Source organism: Erythrolamprus reginae, chromosome 2, assembly GCF_031021105.1.
Source record: "Erythrolamprus reginae isolate rEryReg1 chromosome 2, rEryReg1.hap1, whole genome shotgun sequence".
Classification (NCBI taxonomy): Eukaryota; Metazoa; Chordata; class Lepidosauria; order Squamata; family Dipsadidae; genus Erythrolamprus; species Erythrolamprus reginae.
Window position 1 is genome coordinate 335544197 of NC_091951.1, and position 25626 is coordinate 335569822.

The 25626-nt window shown below is 41.9% G+C and overlaps 1 protein-coding gene across 1 annotated transcript; it reads left to right on the forward strand.

The window, feature by feature from the left end:
- The first annotated feature begins 719 nt into the window (after positions 1-719).
- Positions 720-21726, forward strand: LMAN1 (lectin, mannose binding 1). Its single transcript, XM_070743499.1, has 8 exons — positions 720-1032; positions 9787-9941; positions 10250-10357; positions 10486-10547; positions 12187-12286; positions 14456-14579; positions 16006-16064; positions 20066-21726. Exons 1-8 carry the CDS (start codon positions 789-791, stop codon positions 20201-20203), a joined length of 990 nt encoding a protein of 329 aa, XP_070599600.1. The 5' UTR covers positions 720-788; the 3' UTR covers positions 20204-21726.
- Positions 21727-25626: the final 3900 nt, after the last annotated feature.

Below are 25626 nucleotides of genomic sequence, written 5' to 3' on the forward strand. Positions count from 1 at the left end.
GCAACTTAGGAGAAATTTCCTGACTGTTAAATTGATCAGTGGAACAGCCTGCCTCCAGAAGTTACATATGCTCCAGCGCTGGAAGATTTTAAGGTGTTGGATAACCATTTGTCTGAAGTAGTGTAGATTCTCCTGCCTAAGCAGGGGGTTGGACTAGAACAGTGTTTCCCAACCTTGGCAACTTGGCATTCGCTGGCTGGGGAATTCTGGGAGTTGAAGTCCAGATCTCTTCAAGATGCCAAGGTTGGGAAACACTGGACTAGAAGACCTCCAAGGTGCCTTCCAACTCTGATAGTGTAATGTATTGTACTTATTAATTGGATTTTTATGCCACCCTTCTCCAAGGACTCGGGGCGGCTCACAACATATCAAAACATATATACAATATACATATCTTAAAAAATCCAATTAATATAACTAAAAAACTTTTAAAACATTTAAAATAATTCATTCATTCGTTCATTCCCATTCATACAGCAAGACATACACAATCCTTATAAATTAATGATAATGGAAACGTGCCACACAAACATCCCACACACACAATGCGGAAAAAGCATCGAGCGACCGTTAACAGCCAAGTCCGAAATAACCGCTCTTCCGCCCCCTCCTACTAGCATCGTTTTCGGGGGCGTGGCCTGAAGGCGTGGCCGAAGACGCCACGCCCTCTATGGGCAAGCTAACGTATTCCCTGCCCTTTGGCCGAGGGAGATACCGCCCTTCTGTCGGCCCGACCAATCAGCGAGCGCCCTGTTGGCCAAGCCGGGTTTCATGCAGCGGAGTCCAAGATGGTGGCGCTCAGAGTTTGCGGGGATGGCTCGGCGGCAGCGGCCGCGAAGAGGCTGTTGATCGCCGCGTGCCTGTGCCTGAGCGGCCGCTTCCTCTCCCCGGCCGACGCCACAGGCCAGGCGGAAAGCGGCGGCGCTCCCACGGCGGCGCTGCCTCACCGGCGGTTCGAATACAAGTACAGCTTTAAGGGTCCGCACTTGGTGCAGCCGGACGGATCGGTGCCCTTCTGGGTGCACACGGGCAGTAAGTAGCCCTCGTTCCCGAAGAGGGGAAGCGGGTCTCCCGTTGACGTTGCGATCGGCTCGGGAATCTATTCCGAAGGATCAACGGTTAGCCTTGGAGGGCAACTCGCGGGAAGGGCAGGAGCGCCTCTGAGCATATGCAGAGTGCTGCTGATTTGGGTTAGCGGCTCAGCTTGGCTTATCCGGGGCTCGTGGTTGGCTTATAAGTCAAGGAAGAAGTTTCTCCGTGGTCTTAATAGGAACGTGTCAAAACGATTTAATTTAATGTAATTAATTTTACAACTCTTTATTGGCCAAGTGTGATTGGACACATAAGGAATTTGGCTTTTGTGCATATGCTCTCAGTGTACATAAAAGAAAATATATATTTGTGTAACATTTATCCAACACTTAATGATTGTCATAGGGGTCAAATAAATCTCTCCTATATCTCCTATATCTTCTCTACTATATCCTCAATAACAGTTTTTCCCAACCTTGGCAACTTGAAGAGATCTGGACTTCAACTCCCAGTATTCCCCAGCCAGCATTCACTGGCTGGGGAATTCTGGGAGTTGAAGTCCAAATATCTTCAAGTTGCCAAGGTTGGGAAACACTGCTCTATAAGCTTCATTGTGTATTATTGTGTATTGGACAAAATAAACAAAATAAAATAAAATATTGATACAAATCTTAAGGATACAAGCAACAAGTTAAGTCATAAGTGAGAGGATATGGGTGATAGAAATGATGAGAAAAAACTAATAGTAATAGTAGTGCAGACTTAGTAAGTAGTTTGACAGTGTTGAGGGAATCATTTTAACAGTATTTAGTAACAGTATTTAATAGTAAATAGTACATACAATAAACAAAGTCAAATATTAGTAATAAGAACAGTAAAACCCATAATAAACCCTAATGAAACTATTTAATCAAACCCATGTACATACAGAATCATTTAGGGGAGTGTAAAAAGAAATCCTTTCTTGCATCACCATCTTATCTCTAAAGGTAACATCCAGCCTTTGTGGGCTGTTGCCTCATCTTACTTTAATACAGATGGATGTAAGGCAGAGGTCTTCAAACTTGGGAACTTTAAGACTTGTGGACTTCAACATAGCTGGCTGGAGAATTCTGGGAGTTGAAGTCTACAAGTCTTAAAGTTCCCAAATGTTTTGGAGACCCCTGATGTAAGGGAATGGACATTTTCATTTTTCAATCCCAAAGGTGGATTGGGATGAGAGAGAGAGAGTGACTGACACAAAGTTAACAAATTATCTGCCTGGGTTTAAAGAATTTTATATAAAGTATTCTTTCACAACTTGCCCTTCAGGGATAGATATTATAAAGAATCCTCTGGTACATACAGATGGGATCCAGCAAGTTGTTTCTCAATGGAAACACCTTGCCTTTGAGGATAGAAATTGGTGACGGGAAAGTGAATACTCAATCCAGAATTTCTCTACCTGTCAAAGTTTCCCTGCTTGATGAGTCCCAAGATGCTTTTTCAAGAGACAACTGGATTTTCTTTATTACAGATGTGTAAAGGAATGGACATTTTCATTTTTCAATCCCAGAGGTGGGTTGGGTTGAAAGTGAGTGACTGGCCCAAAGTTACAAAGTTTTTTTTTTAAAAAATCTGTGTTTATAAATTATTAAAGTATATAATTATAAGTAATTATAATTGCAAAGAATCCTCTGGTACATACAGATGGGATCCAGCAAGGTGTTGCTTAATGCGAGTGAATCCCATTAATTGCTCTTGAACCATTAGCTCAAACATATTGCCTTTTACCTCTCAGATTCATCTTCTAAAGCCCTAGTTTCTTACCTTTGAGAATAGAAAATAGTAACAGAAAAGTGATTATTTGATCCAGAATTTCTCTCCCTGGCAAAAACCAAAGTTCCTCTGCTTATTGAATCCCAAAGGTGCTTTTTGAAGAGGACTTTCTTTGGGACAACCATGACCTGGATAACTGAGAATCTCTATAGGCATTTAGCTGTGATTGAGGAGAATGGCTAAGGTGCTGGCCTAGAACCCAAGAGACTGTGAGTGCTAGTCACATTCTAGGCATGTAAGAACATAAGAAGAGCCATGCTGAATCAGGCCAAAGCCCATCGAGTCTAGCATTCTGTGTCACACAGTGGCCCACCAATTGTCCATGGGGATCTTGAGCAGAAAGAGAAGGCCAAACCCTCCCTTTCCCTTGACCCCCAACAAATGGTACTCAAGGGAATCCTGCCTGCCTCAACCAACATATAGGCAGCACATGGTCATCCGTTTCAATAACCAGCGATACCCTTGGCATCCATGAATCTGTCTAATCCTGCCTTGAAGTTATCCAGGCTGACAGCTGAAACAACCTCTTCTGAAAGTGAATTCCATAAACCAAGGTCCCTCTGGGTGAAGAAATATCTCCCTTGATTTGTCCTCACTTTCTTACCTATGAGCTTTAGGGAGTGCCCCCTCGTCCTAGTATTATGTGATAGAGAAAAGAATTTATCTCTATCCATCTTTTCTATCCCATGCATGAAAGTGGACCAGCCACCCTCAGTCTCTCAACCCAACCTAACACTCAGGGTTGTTGTTCTGATGAAAATAGGAATAGGGAGGAATGTTTATCACCCTAAGGCAGTGATGGCAAACCTTTTTTTCCTCAGGGGCTGAAAGCAAATGTGCATGTACTATTGCGCACACATGTGTGCCCACAGCCATAATTCAATGCCCCCCACATTCCCTGTCTCTACACGCATGCGTGCATGTTCCCCGCTCCCCGAGTTCCAGTGGGCCCGGTAGGCCCGTTTTTCACCCTTCACAGGCTCCACAGGTTTGCCTGGAGAAGGCGAAAATGGCCTCCCCCAGAGGCCTTCCGGAGGCCAAAAACACTTCTCAGAGCCTCCACATGAGCTGAAAATCAACTGGCTGGCACACACATGTATGCTGGAGCTGAGCTGGGGCAACGTCTCATGTGCCAGTAGATATGGCTTCGTGTGCTACCTGTGGCACGCATGCCATAGGTTCGCCATCATGGCCATAAGTTGTGTATAAAAATAATAAAAGCAACATATAATGCATTTGATGCTCTGAGTCTGAGTAGATTAGCATTGGTCCACAATGCCAATGTTTCAGAGCAACCTAATACAAACACCAGGGTAAGTAGGACACACAAAAAATTATGGGGCAGATTTACTCCTATTCAGATAAAACTCAGATTGACTGTATACCAGTGTTTTTCATACTTTAAAATGTATGGACGTCAACTCCCAGAATTTCTCTGGGAAATCCATACACCTTTTGAAAAACACTGCTCTATTAAAAAAAAAATAACAGTTCTTACAACATATGATATAGTGAGTATATGATTATTGTTCGGGTGATCATACACTCACCATATCACACGTAGCAAGAATTATTATTTTTTAATCGACTCTTGCTGCAGATTCCATGAAGTCTCATGTTGGATGAATGGAATGAGAATTCTCAAAAAAATCTTGTCTGTTTTATACTAATAAAAATACTCTTTTCATTACTCTCAATTCTACAAGTAGCGCCCCCCCCCCACTTTCCTAGTCTTTCTATTCCATACTTATTTAATATTGTCATCTAAACATTTAAAAATTGTGCTCTCCTTCTTGAGAAAGTAAATTAATTCAGTCATTGAAAACAAACTTCGACATCTTTCATAGGTGACAATTCTCCCAACTCTTTTGTTAACATTTTTCCATTATAGTGGGAGATGGCATTTTGGCACTTTTGCCTTTATGGCATAGTACAATATATTGACACAGGTACTGTAACACTTTTATTGTGACAAATTATAATTTGTAAAAGATGTAGGTCTTCAGGGCCTGCTGGTAGAGTAACTTTATTTCAGTTACTTACTATTTACTTACTTACTGTTTCCATTGGGAATTCTGCTGTTTTCTAAGGCAGCTGATTAATACTCCATTATATGAAACCAATCATATCATATGGTTGGTTTGGTAGGGAAAGTTTGCCTATTTGCCGATGACTCTAAAGTGTGCAATAGGGTTGATATTCTTGGAGGCATCTGTAATATGGTAAATGATCTAGCTTTACTAGATAAATGGTCAAAGCAATGGAAACTGCAATTTAATGTTTCCAAATGTAAAATAATGCACTTGGGGAAAAGGAATCCTCAATCTGAGTTGGCAGTTCTGTGCTAGCAAAATCTTCAGAAGAGAAGGATTTAGGGGTACTGATTTCTGACAGTCTCAAAATGGGTGAGCAGTATGGTCAGGCTGTAGGAAAAGCAAGTAGGATGCTTGGCTGCATAACTAGAGGTATAACAAGCAGGAAGAGGGAAATTGTGATCCCGTTATATAGAGTGCTGGTGAGACCACATTTGGAATACTGTGTTCCGTTCTGGAGACCTCACCCACAAAAAAATTGACAAAAATGAATGGGTCCAAAGACGGGCTACAAGAATGGTGGAAGGTCTTAAGCATAAAACTTATCAGGAAAGACTTCATGAATTCAATCTGTATCGTCTGGAGGACAGAAGAGAAAGTGCGGACATGATCGAAATATTTAAATATGTTCAATGGTTAAATAAGGTTCAGGAGGGAAGTGTTTTTAATAGGAAAGTGAACACAAGAACAAGGGGGCACAATCTGAAGTTAGTTGGGGGAAAGATCAAAAGCAACGTGAGAAAATATTATTTTACTGAAAGAGTAGTAGATCCTTGGAACAACAAACTTCCAGCAGACGTGGTTGATAAATCCAGAGTAACTGAATTTAAACATGCCTGGGATAAACATACAGTATATCCATCCTAAGATAAAATACAGGAAATAGTATAAGGGAAGACTAGATGGACCATGTGGTCTTTTTCTGCCGTCAGTCTTCTATGTTTCTATGTTTCTATATGGCCCTGAGATGTGAAGGTGTTTCAATAAGATCCCTGCTTCTTTCAGGGAATTAAATTCATTTTTTCCCTTGCTCTATTTTAGAATTACTATATTATATAAGTAAATATTATATTATTATATAAGGCTGAATTTGAAATAATATCCTTCTGCCTTTACTCTTTATAGATAGACGTGTCTTTTGTCTGTGTTCGTGTTCACATGTGACTGCAGGATGATAGTTATATTCAGCCATATGGCTAGGATTCATGTGAACAGATGGCAAATGTGCTCCATTGGATATAGCAACTTTAGCATAATAACATGCTTCCATTTCTTCTTTATATCATCCAGATTCGAAGTTAAAGATCAGATTTTGCAGGGGCTTATTCATATATGTGATATAGGGTGCAAGTATCAAAGTGTGACTGAATATTTTACGTTCATCCAATATGGAAAACTAAGCTGATGTCTTTAGCTTTTTCTCTGTCAATCATTTCTTGATAATTTGCTGTTCTGTTTTCTTGAGTAGCTGGGTCAAATTTTGGAATTGACAGTGTAAACTCTGGCTATATGGTGATTCGTCACCATCTAAAGCAGGGACAACTTTTAAGACTTGTGGACTTCAATTCCCAGAATTCTAAAGAGTTGAAATCCATAGATCCCAAGCCAGGACACTCCTTATCTGTAGAATTAGAGAACACCCATTCCTGGTGCATAGACACACTTTTAAATTGTTTATCCATCCTGGTTTATAATAAATGGTTTGTCTTAAATGGCTGTTACTTTTGAGCTGTGTTTTTGGTGGACAACTGACTAGGCTTTTCTTTTCTTTTTAAGTAACATGTTGACTTTTTGTTACTGATTAAATCAACCCTTGGAATACAAAGCAAATTACCTTTGATATTAACTCCAATTACTGGACAAACACTGGGATTTAACCTAATAGCCTTTTAAGTTAGAATGGAAGAACAGTTAAGGAAGTGCCATGTTAATCTTTAAAACAATTTGGGACAATATTAGAGATTTCTCAGTGTACACAAATTGTTGCCCATTATCACATTTCCTAACACCTCCTGGAATATAGCATTGGAATTGAAGAGCAAGATTTGGTCTGCGGTTATGGCAACCTGCAACATGTAATATAAATCCGTATTGTGATCTACAGCCAGCCTGCCTTTCATTTATGAAAAGTAATCCTTTGAAATCTTTTCTAGACCAGGGATTCCCAGTCCCTGGTCCGTGGACCAGCACCAGGCCACAGCATGCCAGAAACCGGGCCACACAAGGAAGCGGAGCCTGATCCGTGGGATGCTACCAGCACGCGTCCTCCTCGATCCACAGCTGACATTGGAACATCATATTTCGGCTGTGGCGAGGGGGGCATTTGCCCAGGTTCGCCTGGTGCACCAGTTGCGGCCCTATTTGGACAGGGAGTCACTGCTCACAGTCACTCATGCCCTCATCATCTCGAGGTTCGATTACTGCAACGCTCTCTACATGGGGCTACCTTTGAAAAGTTTTCGGAAACTTCAGATCGTGCAGAATGCGGCCGCGAGAGCCATCGTGGGGCTTCCTAGATTCGCCCACGTTTCTGCAACACTCCGTGGCCTGCACTGGCTGCCGATCGGTTTCCGGTCACAATTCAAAGTGTTGGTAATGACCTTTAAAGCCCTACATGGCATTGGGCCAGAATACATCCGGAACCGCCTTCTACCGCACGAATCCCAGCGGCCGATAAGGCCCCACAGAGTTGGCCTTCTCCGGGTCCCGTCGACCAAACAATGTTGTTTGGTGGGCCCCAGGGGAAGAGCCTTCTCTGTGGTGGCCCCGGCCCTCTGGAACCAACTCCCCCCAGAGATTAGAATGGCCCCACCCTCCTTGTCTTTCACAAATTACTTAAGACCCACCTTTTTCGCCAGGCATGGGGGAGTTAAGTTATCCTTTCCCCCTAGGCTATTACAAGTTATGCATGGTATGTTTGTGTGTATGCTTGGTTTTTTATAATAAGGTTTTTTTTAGTTGTTTTTATTAATTGGATTGTTCATGTTGTTTTACCACTGTTGTTAGCCGCCCCGAGTCTGCGGAGAGGGGCGGCATACAAATCCAATAAATAATAATAATAATAATAACATAAAATCACAATCCCACCATCTCGCAGAAAAAACGGTCCTTAGTGCCCCCAAAGGTTGAGAGTTTGCTGTTCTAGACTGTGTACAGTTAGCTTAGCTTGGGAATGGCACAGTGTGTTTGTGTGTGTGTTTTCCCCTCACTATGATAAGATTACGAGCTTCTTTGGATTAGGTCCTAAATTCCTTTAATCTTGATGATTCTGAATACGGTATCGGTCTCTGCAAGACTAATGCAGAGCTTAGCCAATATGCAAGAAACAAGAGTGCCTAAATCTTATTTCATTTTGCTGGTTAATTTGGATGAGTCAGAGAGAAGCAAATCACCCAGAATCACTCCAGGGTCCAATGGAGTCGAGAACCTGGATGTTCCCAAGCAAAGTCCTGGCTTTCTGACATTCTACACTGACACATTGTTTAATGCCACTTTGTTCTTGCTTGGATGTGCCTGATTCATACCAGATCTAACTCTAGCAGTGGTTCTCAACCTGGGGGTCAAGACCCCTTTGGGGGTAGAATGACCGTTTTATAGGGGTCACCTAAGACCACGGGAAAAGACACATTTCCCATGGTGTTAGGAACTAAAGCTTCTATTCTAGTGCCTTGGAACATATTTTTACAATCTGACCAATCAGGTGTTTACAGTAGGTGTGTCCCTCTGAACTTCCTCCCAATCAGCTTAAATCTCTGTTGGGAGAATTGGTGCTAAACTTATGGTTGGGGGTCACCACAACATGAGGAACTGTATTAAGGCATTAGAAAGGTTGAGAACTACTGCTCTATAATATCCACACTGGGATGTGGAAACTGTTTGGTTTCCACATCCAAGGTCTACAAATGTGTCTCAGGACTAAAATTGGCTGAAGCTACAGTCTTACAGTTTGCAAAGCTAACTCAAGTGCCAAAAGTCCTCCCCAGCTCAGAAATTTCTTTTTAAAATTTGAAACCTGGGAAGTGACTGAGAAAATAGCTATTTCTGAACTTAAATGCAGATTTTAAAATCTTGAGTTACTTTTGTATTTGGGATAACTAGTCTTGCTCATTGTCGTCAACGGCATAGGTAGTCCCTGAATTATGACCACAATTGGGATTGAAATCCCACCGCTAAGTGATGGGTTGTTAAGTGAGTCTTTCAGCCCTGCTCATTTCACAAGGTTGTTGTGGGCAAAATAGGAGAGAAGAATATTAAGTAGTACGTTGCTTCCTTGAGTTAGTTGTAACAACAACAACAACAACAACAACAATAATAATAATAATAATAATGCAATTGACAGATGGAGATTTTGTCAATTCTGATGGTTTTCAAATGTCCGCTGAGACCTTTTGACACTGCGCCCAGTGTGCCAAGGACCACTGGGACGACTTTCACTGGCTTATTTGAGCTGCAACAACCCTGGCATAAGCCAGTGAAAGTGGTCCCAGTGGTCCTTGGCACGCTGGGCACAGTGCCAAAAGATTTCAGCGGACATTTGAAAACCATCGGAATTGATAAAATCTCCATCTGTCAATTGCAAAAGGCCGCTTTACTGGGATCGGCAAACATAATTAGCCGCTATATCACACAGTCCTAGGTGCTTGGGAAGCGCCCGACTGGTGATGAAATATGAAATCCAGCATAGTGATCTCGTTTGTTGTGTTGTATTGATATGATGATGATGATGATGATAGTAATAACAATAATAATGGCAGGATTAAAAAAATCTAATATAATTTTTTGGAATTATTTTAGTAAGTATGGTTTTTAACGTGTGACTAAAAATGGTGAACTTCCTTTTCAGATGCTATCCCCAGTGCTGATCAGATCAGAATAACTCCTTCGTTAAAAAGCCAAAGAGGAGCCGTATGGACAAAAAGCAAATCCATATTTGAATACTGGGAAATTGAAGTGACCTTCCGAGTGACTGGAAGAGGGAGAGTAGGAGCTGATGGATTGGTACGTAATACCAGCTGCAGTTTTCAAACGCTGAATTGGAGGTTAGCAAGCCTGCATTCGAGACCCAAGTACTGCTGCATGGCGGGCTGAGCTCTTGTCATTTGCTCCAGTGCTTTGATGGGGGCATCAAAGGGTTCCTGGTAGTGGGCAATGGTGATACCACCGACTAATCCTTACAACCCAACAGAAGCAGCTTAAAAGATGCCCCCAACATGAACAAGAGAGGAATGGGTCAGGAGTTTGTAAAAATGGTGGGTGCTTGACCTGGAGGGCCTACAATTTGCTTAGATTTTCATGTGTCTGAACAGGCAGTCTGGTATACTGAAGGACAAGGATTAGATGGCCCAGTTTTTGGTGCAGCAGATAACTGGAATGGTGTTGGCATCTTCTTTGACTCCTTTGACAATGATGCAAAGGTGAGTGAGAGGACATTGAGAGAGACGCTGGGGGTTGAAATTGTACACATTGGTCTGGACATACTTGGTTTTTCAGTCTTTGCATCTTGTCCTATCTTTACGCTGATTTTTCTTTCCTTCCCTCGCAGAAAAACAACCCTGCAGTGATTGTTGTTGGCAATAATGGCAAGCTCAATTATGACCATCAAAAGTAGGTTGAATTTGACCTCATCTATCTTGATGAGAAGAAAATATGTGTGTTTGTGAGAAAGTGAGTGTGAGTGTGATGACTGGCTGTTAAATTTTTGCTAAATGGATAGAACAAATAACTTGGGTTCCAAGGAAAAATTGGAAAGTTATAGAGCAGTGATGGCGAACCTTTTTACCCACAGGTGCCGAAAGAGTGTGGGCGAGTGTTATTGTGCTTGCACGAGTGCCCACATCCATAATTCAATACCTGGGGAGGGCGAAAACAGCTTCTCCCACCCCCCAGAGGCCCTCTGGAGGCCAGAAATGGCCTGTATCCCAACTTCTGGTGGGCTCAGTAGGCTCATGTTTCGCCGTCCCCAGGCTCCAAAGGCTTCCCTGGAGCTGGGAGAGGGTAAAAACAATCTAAAACACGATTTAAGTATTGCCCACAAGATGATATGCTGCAACATCCTACCAGTCAATGACTACTTCAGCTTCAACCACAACAACACAAGAGCACGCAACAGATTCAAACTTAATGTTAACCGCTCCAAACTTGACTGTAAAAAATATGACTTTAACAATCGAGTTGTCGAAGCGTGGAACTCATTACCGGACTCAATAGTGCCAACCCCTAACCCCCAACATTTCTCTCTTAGACTATCCACGATTGACCTCTCCAGGTTCCTTAGAGGTCAGTAAGGGGCGTACATAAGTGCACTAGTGTGCCTTTCGTCCCCTGTCCAATTGTCTTTCCTTTATCTCATATATCATATATATTTTCTTCCTCTCATATATCTTCTCTATTTTTACATATTATCTTTATATATATTACTTCATGTCTATTCTCTTCCATATGTATTGTATATTGGACAAATGAATAAATAAATAAAACCTCCCCCATCCCCCGGAGGCTCTCTGAAAGCCAAAAACATCCTTCCAGAGCCTCTGTGTGAGCCAAAAATCAGCTGGCCGGCACCCACATGCATGTTGGAGCTGAGCCAGGGCAACGGCTCGCGTGCCAGCAGATATGGCTCCGCGTGCCACCTGTGGCACCCGTGACATAGGTTCACCATCACTGTTATAGAGTATAAACTACTACTAATGGTTTGTAGTGCTTTGTTTATTTTATTCTTAAGTTATAAACTTCTCACCTGCATGACAGCTCTTAGTGGTGGATAGTAATAAAGTTTATTTTGAAAAGTACAAGTAGAAAAGCACAGGTGAGTGGAACAAGGAAAACCATTCTAAAAACAAAGTTACTTATGACCGGTCCTCACTTTATGACCATTGTAGCATGCTTAGAGTCTCATAATCAAAACTCAGGCACTTTTGGCATGTTTATTACAACGGTTGCGATGTCCCAGAGTTATGGGATCACCGTTTGTGACCTTACCAGCAGGTTCCCCAAAGTCAAGAGGGGGAAACCAGATTCACTTAATGACCACTTATTCAGTGAACAACCACAGGGATGCACTTAAAAAATCATGGCAAAAAGAAAAAGTGGAAATTCTGGTCCCAATTCTAAGGATTACTTATAGAAGGCTTCTATTTTATATTATTCAAATGGACCGTATGTCTTGCACATTGGTCTTTTCGTCTTCATTCTTGGATTATCCTAACTGCTAAGTTTGTATTGATAAGATGTTTCTGTTTTTAAGTGATGGGTCCACACAAGCGTTGGCATCGTGTCAAAGAGATTTTCGTAACAAGCCTTACCCCGTCCGTGCAAAGGTGATTTACTATCAGAAGACACTATCTGTAAGTCATTGCAGCTCTCGTTATACTTTCCTGTATGTACATTTACTGATGTGTTTTTGAATAACAGGAACTCGGGAGTTAAAAGTATACTTTGGAAGTGGGAAGAGACGTCTGGCGGTCCTAATATATCACAATCAATAAGATCTTCCAGATTTTTCTCAGTCCCTGGATGCAAAGCTTGAGACCCAGAAACAGGCTGTTTTATCTTGGAGGACAAAAGAGATTTTTCATGTGCTTTAAAATAACACACTGGCTGAGGATGATAATTGAAAAAAGTCATTTGTCTGACTGATACCATGTTTTTCAGAGTATAAAATACACCATAGTATAAGACGCACCTTCAGTTTTTGGGAAGGAAAATAGGGGAAAGAATCTGCTTACCAGATATTCATCTGGCTAGCATCCTTGGTCTGGTCAGCTTCAGCACATTATTTTATCCCCTGGTTAGGGTTTTTAAAAAACCTTATTCAGAGAGAGTAACAATGAAAGAGCTTGCAAGCCAGTAAGAACTGGGAACATCGTTAGCACCTGGTTAGGGCTGGAAAGAAACAATTGGAGCAAGTTAGAGTAATGGGAAAAAAACCTGAAAAAACAGGGCTTGGAAAACATTCTTCCCAAGCAGTAACAATGAAAGAACCTGCAAGGGAAGAGCTGGGAAGATCGTTAGCACCTAGTTAGGGCTGGGGAAAAAAGCTTTGAAAAAATCCACATTCAGAGTATAAGATGCACCTGAATTTTCAGCCTCTTTTAGGGAGGGAAAAGGTGTGTCTTATACTCTGAAAAATACGGTAATTTAGTATTGCTACTCAAATGATTTAGATCATAGGACTGATGGAAAAGCCTTAGTTGTCTGATTCAACTGACTGAGCTACATACAGATCAAGTAGGTGGATCAGTGTCTATAGAGATTTTTAAGTCATTTGGGTCATGATTGTCCCAAAAGTGCTTTTTCAAAAGGCACCTGGACTTTCCGTGAGTTTTTCCCTGGAAAATCTTCCTCTCTTCTTCCAAGAAGCTTCTTTAGTCCATAGACCAATCCTGTCCAACTTGCAATCCATGGGCTGCACGCGGCCCTGGATAACTAATAACGCGTCCCACACAATTGTAAACCTTTAACGTTATTATGTGATTTAGCAATAGCACTGACACTTAGACTTATATACCGCTTTGCAGTTAGCCCTCTCTAAGCAGTTTACAGAGTAGCATATTTCAATCTGGGTCATCATTTAACTGACCTCGGAAGGATGGAAGGCTGAGTCAACCTGGAGCCTAGTGAGAATCAAACTACTAAACTGCAAGCAGATGGGAATCAGTAGAAGTAGCCTGCAGTACTGCACTCTAACCACTGCACCACCACAGCACTTTATATTTATATATATATGAACTATATTTTATATATCATATGCCATCTAAGACAATTCTTCTTCACTTTGTGCTGTTTTATGTATAGTAAGTAAGCACACTACAGGCCATCACTGTGCATAAATCACTTTCCTAGAGAGTGAGTAATACAACAGGAACAGGAAATGCATCACAGGAGCAATAGAGATGCGATGCAGAAAACAAATACAATAGAGAGGAATGATAGAGTTGCATATAAGGTAAACGTAACACCTGTAATATTACGGGATTGCCTTCTGCCGCACGAGTCCCAGCGACCAGTCAGATCCCACAGAGTCAGCCTTCTCCAGGGCCTGTCAATTAGACAATGTCGCTTGACGGGGCCTAGGGGAAGAGCCTTCTCTGTGGGGGCCCCGGCCTTCTGGACTCGGCTCCCCCCAGAGATTCATATTGCCCCCACCCTTCTTGCATTCTGCAAGAGTTTGAAGACTCACTTGTGCCAACAGTCCTGGAGACACTAGTCATCAGCCCCTACCAATGAAATGGAACGTACGTTTGGTTTGTTAGAATGAGAGTGACTTGTTTCTTAATTAATTGAAGGTTTAGACTGTTAGTTTTAGTTTAAAAATTGGATTTAGGGTATTTTGTATTGTATTTTACATGCTGTAAGCTGCCCCGAGTCCTCGGAGGGGGCGGCATATAAATACAATTCATAAATAAAATAAATATGTGCAGCCCAGGCAAGCCAAAAGGGTTGGCCAACCATGAGATAGGTAATTGGCCTAATTCTGTATCAAGTGATTTCATCTCTGTCTCTTTTCTCCCAAGATATTAATAAACAATGGCTTTACCCCAGACAGAGAAGACTATGAGTTCTGTGCCAAAGTTGAAAACATGGTGCTACCTCCTCAGGGTTACTTTGGCATCTCTGCAGCAACAGGTGGCCTCGCAGGTGATTTTACCATTCAGGTTACTCCTCCCCTGATGATTTTGCCCAAGAAGTGATTTCTCTCCTTGGGATAGATAGATATTGTGTCCAAAGGCCCACAGGATTAACATCTGTTTAAAAAAAACTGAGGCTGGCACAAATATGTTGCCTTTTAGAGCTTCAAACTTGCAGCACACTTTGATTCTTTGTTACCAATCACGCCAGATATCCAAAAGTTTTAAGGATTTAGTTTAGTCCAATCTTTGCTATTGCCTTCTGCTTTTTGTCCATTGCAACCTTGTGATAAATACAAACATCTGATTTAGACATCCGTCTGTCTGTCTGTCTGCCTAATCTATCTATCTATCTATCTATCTATCTATCTATCTATCTATCTATCTATCTATCTATCTATCTATCTATCTATCTATCTGTTCTGTCGGGCTCTCTGGTAGAATCCTCCCAAAAATTCACAGGTACAAATTTCAGACACACACACATTTGAAAATTCAAACTGGTAATTTGTACAAGTCCCTTATCAGTTCTGTGATACTTAGCTTGCAGCTGTGAGGCAATTCACAGTCCTTCTTCTTTCACAAAGTGAAACACACTTTGCTCTGGTTTAGTTTCAAAGCGGGGGGAAATCAGCACACAAAAGGTCCAAGTCAGTAAAGCAGTCACGAAACACAACGATCAGATAATCCTCCACAATGGCCAAACCCACAGGCTGTTATTTATAGCAGCCTCACTAATTACCACAGCCCCACCCAACCACAGGTGGTCTCATTTTCTTTTATAATAATCTCTCAGTTGTTGGTGCCTATGCATCGCTCTCCGTTTGCGTGGCTGTATCATTAACTCTTGTTCTGAATCCAAGGAGGAGCTAGATAATTGATCTCCTGAGCTGTCTGCCACACTCTCCTCCTCCCTGTCACTCATGTCTTCTTGGTCAGAGGAGCCTTCATCAGCATATTCCACCGGGGGCAAAACAGGCCTGCAGCATGTGGATGTCTCCCCCACATCCACAGTCCTTGGGGCAGGAGCTGGGCCAGAGCTAACCACAACACTATCTACCTATCTATCTATCTATCTATCTATCTATCTATCTATCTATCTATCTATCTATCTATCTGTCTTGAGCCACAAATTTCTTCACGTGTGATTAGAAAAGCATAGCTTGCTAGAATGAGGAGTGAAAGTTCATTCACGTTTACTCGCTGTTGTTTGATGTGGATCCCATCTAAATAGTCCACAGTTAATGAAGGTGTGTTGCCAATTTTGGCCATAGACAAACATTCATACACTCAACATTTCTAATGTTGCCCTTTGTATTCCCAGCCAGATAATGTGCGGAATGAGATGTGTTTTAGATTGCTAAGTCATTCTACTGAGTTAACATAATGTAGACTAATTCTTTGGACCCATTTCTGATTTTTTTTTTCAAATGTAGATGATCATGATGTCTTGTCATTCTTGACATTTCAGTTGACCGAGCCTGGCAAAATGACAGTAAGTATCTTTGGATTATATATTTGTTCTACATGCTCACATCAGATATTGGAATAAAAGGTGTCTCTTCTTTGGTTTTCATGCTTGAGAATTAAGTCTATATAGAGCGAGCATTCCCAATAAAACAGTAATTTGCAGCTAGGCTGCCGATCAAGTGAGTTGAATCTTTGAGTAGGGCATCTTTCCTTTTCGGAAAAAAATACCTTTTCTTTTTTTGTAAAAAAAAAGAAAAAAACAGGCTAATTATAGATTTCTGGTGGAATTATAGATTTGCAATATATGTTTTGTGGTCTTTCCATCTTTTTTAATTACGGCAGGAAAATATGGAAGATTAGAGAGGTCAAAAACAAAAGTTAGTACTAGGAGTTCTTGAACCATATTTACCCAGTCATCATCACACAATTATGTTCCCAGGAGGAGAGTGAAGATTTACCCACCCAGACCTCTCCTCCTTGTTTCATCTTCCTTGCTGGCCCTGCTTTTTCTTGGCACTGAAGCAGCAGAGAAAGTTGGACCATAAGGAAAGCTAAGCGCCAAAGAATTGAGGCCTTTGAACTATGGTGCTGGTAAAGACTCCTGCAAATCCCTTGGACTGCAAGGCAATCAAATCGGTCAGTTCTAGAGGAGTTCAGCCCTGACTGCTCTTTAGAAGGCCAGATCCTGAAGGTGAAACTCAAATACTTTGGCCACCTAATGAGAAGGAAGGACTTACTGGAGAAGAGACTGCATCTCATACGATCCATCTGTTAAACTACTGAAGTTTGCAGATGATACAACAGTGATTGGACTCATTCGAGACAATGATGAATCTGCATACAGACGGGAAGTTGAACAACTATCCTTGTGGTGTGACCAGAACAATCTAGAACTGAACACACTCAAAACTGTAGAAATGGTGGTAGACTTTAAGAGAAACCCTTCCACCCTTCCACCTCTCACAATACTAGACAACACAGTATCAACTGTAGAGACCTTCAAATTTCTAGGTTCTATCATATCTCAAGACCTAAAATGGTCACCTAACATCAAAAACATCATCAAAAAAGCACAACAAAGAATGTTCTTTCTGCGCCAGCTCAGGAAGCTCAAACTGCCCAAGGAGCTGCTGATTCAGTTCTATAGAGGAATCATTGAGTCTGTCATCTGCACCTCTATAACTGTCTGGTTTGGTGCTGCAACCCAACAGGACCGACACAGACTTCAGAGGATAATCAGAATTGCAGAAAAAACAATTGCTGCCAATCTGCCTTCCATTGAGGACCTGTATACTGCACGAGTCAAAAAGAGGGCGGGTAAAATATTTACTGACCCCTCACATCCTGGACACAAATTGTTTCAACTCCTACCCTCAAAACGTCGCTACAGAGCACTGCACACCAAGACAACTAGACACAAGAACAGTTTTTTCCCGAACGCCATCACTCTACTAAACAAATAATTCCCTCAACACTGTCAGACTTTCTACTAAATCTGCACTTCTATTCTACTAGTTTTCCTCATCATTCCTATCACCCATTTCCTCCCATGTTGACTGTATGACTGTAACTTGTTGCGTATATCCTAAGATTTTTATTAATATTGCTTCTTCATTGCTTATTTGACCCCTATGACAATCATTAAGTGTTGTACCACATGATTCTTGACAAATGTATATTTTATTTTATGTACGTTGAGAGCATATGCACCAAGACAAATTCCTTGTGTGTCCAATCACACTTGGCCAATAAAATTCTATTCTATTCTATTCTAATGCTGGGAACGATTGAAGGGCGTATGAACAGTGCAGCCAGGCGGTAGGGAAAGCAAGTAGGATGCTTGGCTGCATAGCTAGAGGTATAACAAGCAGGAAGAGGGAGATTGTGATCCCCTTATATAGAGCGCTGGTGAGACCCCATTTGGAATACTGTGTCCAGTTCTGGAGACCTCACCTACAAAAAGATATTGACAAAATTGAACAGGTCCAAAGACGGGCTACAAGAATGGTGGAAGGTCTTAAGCATAAAACGTATCAGGAAAGACTTCATGAACTCAATCTGTATAGTCTGGAGGACAGAAGGAAAAGGGGGGACATGATCGAAACATTTAAATATATTAAAGGGTTAAATAAGGTCCAGGAGGGAAGTGTTTTTAATAGGAAAGTGAACACAAGAACAAGGGGACACAATCTGAAGTTAGTTGGGGGAAAGATCAAAAGCAACATGAGAAAATATTATTTTACTGAAAGAGTAGTAGATCCTTGGAACAAACTTCCAGCAGACGTGGTAGATAAATCCACAGTAACTGAATTTAAACATGCCTGGGATAAACATATATCCATCCTAAGATAAAATACAGAAAATAGTATAAGGGCAGACTAGATAGACCATGAGGTCTTTTTCTGCCGTCAGACGTCTATGTTTCTATGAATGACTGGCTCAGAAATGAACACGTATGAGGCACATAAAATTAAATTGTAAGAAACAGAGAGAGAGAGAGAGAGAGATGCTGCTTATCCCTGACATCAATGTGTTTAAAATGCTGGTGCCTTGGCACAAATGCATTTTTGTCATTGTGTTTGTGGAGTCTCCACTATGTAAATGCTCAGGAATTTCCAAAAGAATAAAATAGAATAGAACTTTATTGGCCAAGTGTGATTGAACACACATGTGCATTTAAAAGAAACCAACCTTATAATTCACATTCTCATTGTCACATGTAACTTTTAGGATCCTTTTTGGTCTTTTTGCTAAAGATTTAAAGCCCATTCTTGGAGTTTTAGGGCAGTGATTTTCAACCTTTTTTGATCTGCGGCACATTTTTTACATATACAAAATCATGGGGCACATTGAGCAGGGGGGAATGGGGGGGCTAAAAAAAGTTTGGACAAAAAAAATATCTCTCTCTCTTCCTATTTCTCTCCCTCTTTCTCTCTCTTCCTTCCCCTCTCTGTCCATCCCTCTTTCTTTCTCCCTTCCTTCCTCTCTTTTTTGCTCTCTTTCTATCTCTCCCTCCTTCCCTTCCTCTCTTTCTCTCTCTCTTGCTTTCTTTCTCTCTCTCTCTTTCTCTCTCTCTTGCTTTCTTTCTCTCTCTTTCTCTCTTGCTTTCTTTCTCTCTCTCTCTTTCTTTCTCTCTCTCTTTCTCTCTTTCTCTCTCTCTTGCTTTCTTTCTCTCTCTTTCTCTCTTGCTTTCTTTCTCTCTCTCTCTTTCTTTCTCTCTCTTTCTCTCTCTCTTGCTTTCTTTCTCTCTCTTTCTCTCTCTTGCTCTCTCTTGCTGAGCTTCACGGCACACCTGACCGTGTCTCGCGGCACACTAATGTGCCACGGCACACTGGTTGAAAAACACTGTTTTAGGGAACTTACAACAAGAACCTGTCCTCACCAAAACACTCCCTCGTTGAGGAAATACTTCGTTCTCACACACTTTAGCAGCCTTTTGAAATCTGCATTCCCACGGGTAAAGAAAATGGAACAGGGTGGACAAGATTATAAGCTCTTTTGCTGCCATGGAAATTCATACGTTGTCCTCTAATCATTTCTCCCTCCCCTTCTTTCTGGAGTCTTAAATATGAGATCTGTTAGAATATCCATGATTGGGAGAGCCAATAGTAACAAGGTCAGCCAGTGAATAGGCATAGCAACTAAGTTAGCCAATGGGAGTTAAACACTTCTGAGTCTGCGCAGAGAATCAAAACTGAATACTTAAGCTTAAGACTGGGCATGGCTCAGGCTGTACTTTTCCACTCTGCACTCGACTCTCTATGCTTGTCTGCTCTGCTGAAATGAAACGAACTCTCCTGCTTGTTTTTACCTGTAACTGATTGAAGAATTCGTATGTATGTATGTATGTATGTATGTATGTATGTATGTATGTATGTATGTATGTGTAACTTACACTGGGGCTGCCTTGTCTCCTCTTCTTTAATTCCAGAGCATTCCTGGTTCTGAAAAAGTCACTTATTGAGACAGAAAGCTTTCTAAAAGTCAGTTGAGCTAATGGATTTATCTTTCTGTTGTGTCCTGCAGGAGTCAGCAAGAAGCAGCAGCGAAGAAATTCTTTTGACGGTCTCTCTATTGTGCATTCCAGAGGTGCATGGAAAGCATTGCACTACTTGGAGAAGAGGGAAGGAACCCTTTAGTGTTGAAAATGCTTCAATATTTTAAATTATTGAATTCTTTCTTAATAAAGTACACCGAGTAATAGACTGCGATGTTATAAAATGGACAAATTCTAAGGCAGAGAAGAGATAAATTCTGACTTTGAGCATCCAGGAGAAATGGGTGGATGGAAAATACCTTTATTGTCAAAATACATCCCAAGTAAGATCTTGGCACAGGAGTATTTCTCACCCTTATTTTTAGATTCTGATTTGGGGAGATCACAGAAAGCAGAAAGACTTGCTGTAGGACAGTTGTGTCTTTCAGAGAGGAAGGAAGTCAGGCAGACAAAGTGGGCACTGGAGTCCTGAAACTGCACTTTAGAGCTGTGAGAGATTGCAAAAAAATAATAATAATCACAATCATATAATATTGTGGACGGCATTAGATGAGCAGAGATTGCTGATTCAACTTTATAAAAAATAGACTTGGGGAAATGGTGATAAGCAGGATTATAAAATGAGGAAGTTGTAAGAACAGTTCAGTCCTTAATGGTTCAGTCTTTCTGTGCAGCAAAATGTAGGCGAGAACAAGCTCTTTTTAGCATGTTTTGATACAGTTGTTTGTATTCACTGCATTCACATTGATCATAACTTTTGTAAAAGTGTTTTTTAATCCCTCTTCAACGAAGAGATCCTAGCTTGCATGATCTTGAAAGTCATTTGACTTGGGAAAATACAGGACAGCTGTGATCTTCAAAACATACCATTGAACATTAAAATTCAAACTGAACTGGAATCGAGTTCTTTGGTCCTCTCCAAAGCCAGGAATATTGTAGGCATTGTTGTTTTTTAAAAAAATGCATGCTGCTTCTCCTGTTTTCGCTGAACCGGTATTGTTCTTCATCCTCATGTTTTCTTAAGTCTTAGCCATCTCCTTAAGGCAGTTCCAGAACAGCAAATGTGATTTTACTCTGCCCTGCATCTTGCTTATATAATATTGACTTGAAACTTCATTTTTTACACGCATAGCAATTCTAATAGAATAGTGCTCAAATTCCTCTGAATTTAAAATATTAAGAGGCAAGCAATGTTCGCTGTATCCAGTATTACATATTGTGAAGGCATTGTTTGCAGTTTTGAGAAACAGAACAAATCTATGCAATTCTCTCCCTTTAAAGATATTTGCAGCGTTGTGTTAGGATTGATAAACGGGAAGTTTTCCACCAGAACACCTTCCTGCAACTCACAATTAAGGACAAATAAGCAGACTTATTTTTCTCAACCCAAATCATTCAAAAGGACCACGATCCATTCTGTTTCACACGAGGAAATGTTTTTACAGGTGCCTTGGACAAATTGAAACCAAATGTATGTTGTAAAACTGATCTAACTAAGTCAAGGGTTTGTGCCATTTGAGTTTTCATTAAAAAGAAGACACTGCTTTCTTTTGTGCAGAAAAAAGTGGATTCTGTTGTGTCATTTTTCTTTGGAATATGCTTGGGTCATGATGCAAATCTTGTAGATAAGCATCTACGTTTTCTTTTTGACAATGAATCTACCCTGCTGAGAATTAAAATATTGAAGCAATCGGTGGTATTGTATCTTGTGTTCAGGGGGTAAAATACAGTACAGCTGTACTCAGAAGCATCGTTAAGACTGGAGTTAATATCCCGGGAGTAATTCGACCCACAGCAAATGGACAGATTTCAATATAAGGTCCCTCATGTCCTAACAAATAGATGAAATGCACATAATTGTGAAAAGCGTTTATTCCATAACATGCATTTTCACACACCTGTAGTTTCCTGTGACATATAATAAAACATTTCTAGTCTCATTTTGAATTTTGGTAGAAATACAATGCACATTTTATAACTTGCCTGTAGTTTTAATGGTGGGAGGAATCAAATAATAATACAGGTCCATCATGAATAATGATAGAAAAGAGGCAGTTTGGGATAGTGGATAAGGCATCAGGCTAGAAACCAAGAGGTTGTCTGTCCTTGGGTACTGATCCAGTTGGGTGATTTTGCGCCGGTCATCCTCAGCCCTGGGAAAGAGGAGACAATGGCAAACCATTGTCAACGTCAACTAAACAATGTCGGTTGGCGGGCCCCAGGGGAAGAGCCTTCTCTGTGGCGGCACCGTCTCTCTGGAACCAACTCCCCCCGGAGATTAGAACTGCCCCTACTCTTCCTGCCTTCCGTAAACTCCTTAAAACCCACCTTTGCCGTCAGACATGGGGGAATTGAAACATCTCCCCCTGGGCATGTTTAATTTATACATGGTATGCTTGTGTGTGTGTCTGTTAGTATATGGGGTTTTTAAATCTTTAATATTTTAAACTTATTCGGATTATTTATGATTTGTTTTACACTGTTGTGAGCCGCCCCGAGTCTTCGGAGAGGGCGGCATACAAATCTAAATAATAAATAAATAAACCAGGTCTGAAAAACTTTTGTTAGAACTGCAGAGTCCAGTCCAGGCAATTGTCAGGAGCCAGGACAACTCAACCGTGTGTCTTTGTGTGAACACACAAATGCCAATAATTGCAGAATTCTCTTCAACTGGTGAGATGGTTTTTGATAGAAACTTTGGAAATGTGATTGCCAAGTCTTGTATGTTTTTGAAGAGCACTGATCTGTTTGTATGTTGAACATGTGTTCAGACTCTAGAAAGTGTTGTGGTTGGCTCTGGCCCATGTCATAGGCCTGTTTTATTGTCGACAGAGTCAGGTAGTGCAGTTTCCTCGGACAAAGAAGAAGGTGGGAGTGACTTGGAAGAGGGGGGCTTGGCACACAGCTCAGGAAGCCAATCTCCATTATCTTCGATCGATTCGGATGCGGAAGTCTTGAACCCACGCAGGCACAGAGTTATGCGTAGAAGAGACCAATTGAGGACATATTACAGGAGATAAAAGAGGCCACCTGTGTTTGGGTGGGGCTCCAGTAATTAGTGCTGCTGATATAAATAGCAGCGTGTTGGTTTGGCCGTTGTGAAGATTATCTGATCGCAGGTCTTCAGGACTGTGCCTTGCTATTTTCCAGACTTTGTTGATTTTTCACGCCTTTGAAACCAAAGCAGAGCAAAGTGTGTGTATCTCACTTCATTGGAAGAAGAAGGGCTGTGACGCTTCTTCACAGCTAACTAAGTACTTAAGGACTGATTAAGGGAATTATACAGCCTACAAGGTTGTTTTGGGCTGAATGCTGTTTGCAATACAAAAAGGGTGCTTTGTTTCTTTTGAATTTTGTGATAAAGGACATTGTTTTGAATTTTCAAATGTGTGTGTGTCTGAAATTTGTACCCATGAAATTTCGGGAGGCTCATACTAGAGAGCCCGGCAGAACAGAAAGAGTGCAGAGAAGAGCAACAAAGATGATTAGGGGACTAGAAGCTAAAACATGAATGGTTGCAGGAACTGTATATGTCCGGTGAGACCACAATACTGTGTTCAGTTCTGGAGACTCAACTACAAAAAGATATTGATAAAATTTAACGGGTCCAAAGACGGGCTGCAAAAATGGTGGAAAATCTTAAGCATAAAAATTATCAGGAAAGACTGAACGAAGTCAATCTGTATAGTCTGGAGAAAGAGGGGACATGATCGAAACATTTAAATATGTTAAAGGGTTAAATAAGGTTCAGGAGGGAAGTGTTTTTTAATAGGAAAGTGAACACAAGGACAAGGGGGGACAATCTGAAGTTAGTTGGAAAGATCAGAAGCAACGGGATGGCGCAGCAGGTAGAGTGCAGTACTGCAGGCCACTGAAGCTGACTAGATCTGTAGGTCAGCGATTCAAATCTCATCACCGGCTCAAGGTTGACTCAGCCTTCCATCCTTCCCAGATGGGTAAAATGAGGACCCGGATTGTGGGGGCAATATGCTGGCTCTGTTAAAAAGTGCTATTGCTAACATGTTGTAAGCTGCCCTGAGTCTAAGGAGAAGGGCAGCATAAAAATTGAATAAATAAAAAATAAAATAATACAGTGATCCCCCGGGTATCGCGATCCCGATCATTGCGAACAGCTATATGGCGATTTTTCAACCCGGAAGTAAAAACACCATCTGCGCATGCGCGCCCTTTTTTCTATGGCCACGCATGCGTAGATGGCGCCGGGCAGATCAGCTGCTGGGCGGCTTCCCTGGGTCTTCCCCCTCTTGCTGGCGGGAGGGCGAGCGGCGGGCATCAGCGAGGAGTTTCCCCACCGCCCACGCAAACTCCTCGCTGCTGCCGGGCCCGCCGCTTGTCTTGTCCACCCGCCGCTTGTCCGCCGCCTGCCTGCCCGCTCGCCCGCCCTTCGCCCGCCCACGCCGTTAGCTCGCGCCGCTTCCCAGCTGAGTCCTGAAGCCAGAAGGCAAAGGCGAACTTCCGCGTTTGGCTTCAGGACTCAGCTGGGAAGCGGCGCTGCGGTTTCCCCACCGCCCACGCAAACTCCTCGCTGCCGCTCGCCCGCCCTTCGCCCGCCCACGCCATCCGCGTTTGGCTTCAGGACTCAGCTGGGAAGCGGCGTGAGCGAACGGCGTGGGCGGGCGAAGGGCGGGCGAGCGGCGGGCGCGTGGGCAGGCAGGCGGCAGACAAGACAAGCGGCGGGCGCGGCAGCAGCGAGGAGTTTGCGTGGGCGGCGGGGAAACCCCAATCTTCGGCTCCTCGCTGCTGCGGCGGAAGTAAAAACACCATCTGCGCATGCACAGATGGTGTTTTTACTTCCGCACCGCTACTTCGCGAAAAACCGATCATTGCGAGGGGTCCTGGAACGGAACCCTCGCAATAATCGGGGGACCACTGTATACAATATGGGGTAGAACTGAGTTAATTATATTAGTCTGGCCCTCTAAAACATCCCAATTTCTCATGCGGCCCTATGGCAAAATTAATTGCCCACCCCTGGGCTAGCTTGTGGATCAATAGGTCTCAAAAACACAGCCGTTTGAGAGGATAAAACTCTTGATTTGACCTGGAAAATAATAGTAACCTAGAAGTTATTGTAGTAAAACCTCCAGAGAGATTCATAGCTGTCATTAACAAATCACTAAAATGTGCTAAATCTTTAGAGACCACAACTGTAGAGAGAGACAGAATGTTGTGCTCTGCCATAAAATTATAATCACCAAAGTCTGGAAAAAATATACTGGAGGGACTTAATGCCAGTGGATAAAATATCCATGAATAAAAGGATTGGTCGTCATTTAAAGAAGGATCTTGCTGCTCCCTCCAAAACCAGTAAAATCTTTTGGATCTTTCTAATCTGATTTATTGTTGACCTGCTCCACAAAATTCACACAATCAGTCAAGTCCAGCTATTAGAATTCAAACAATAGAGCTATTAGTGGCTTATTTTATGCCTGAATGTATGTGAACAAAGGAAAAACAAATTAGATCTCTATTATTTCCCATCCCTCTTTCTCCCCCATCTCCGGCCCAACCGATGCTCCGCGTCTCTTGAAAGAATAAAAAATTAGATTAAGGCATTAATACAAAAAAG

Excerpts from the sequence above, each read along its gene's own strand:
- LMAN1 (XM_070743499.1), top strand. The coding sequence starts at position 789 with ATGGTGGCGCTCAGAGTTTGCGGGGATGGCTCGGCGGCAGCGGCCGCG. Across the intron at positions 9,942-10,249 it reads GAGTAGGAGCTGATGGATTG|GCAGTCTGGTATACTGAAGG; the intron begins GTACGTAATACC and ends GTGTCTGAACAG. Across the intron at positions 14,580-16,005 it reads AGCAACAGGTGGCCTCGCAG|ATGATCATGATGTCTTGTCA; the intron begins GTGATTTTACCA and ends TTTCAAATGTAG.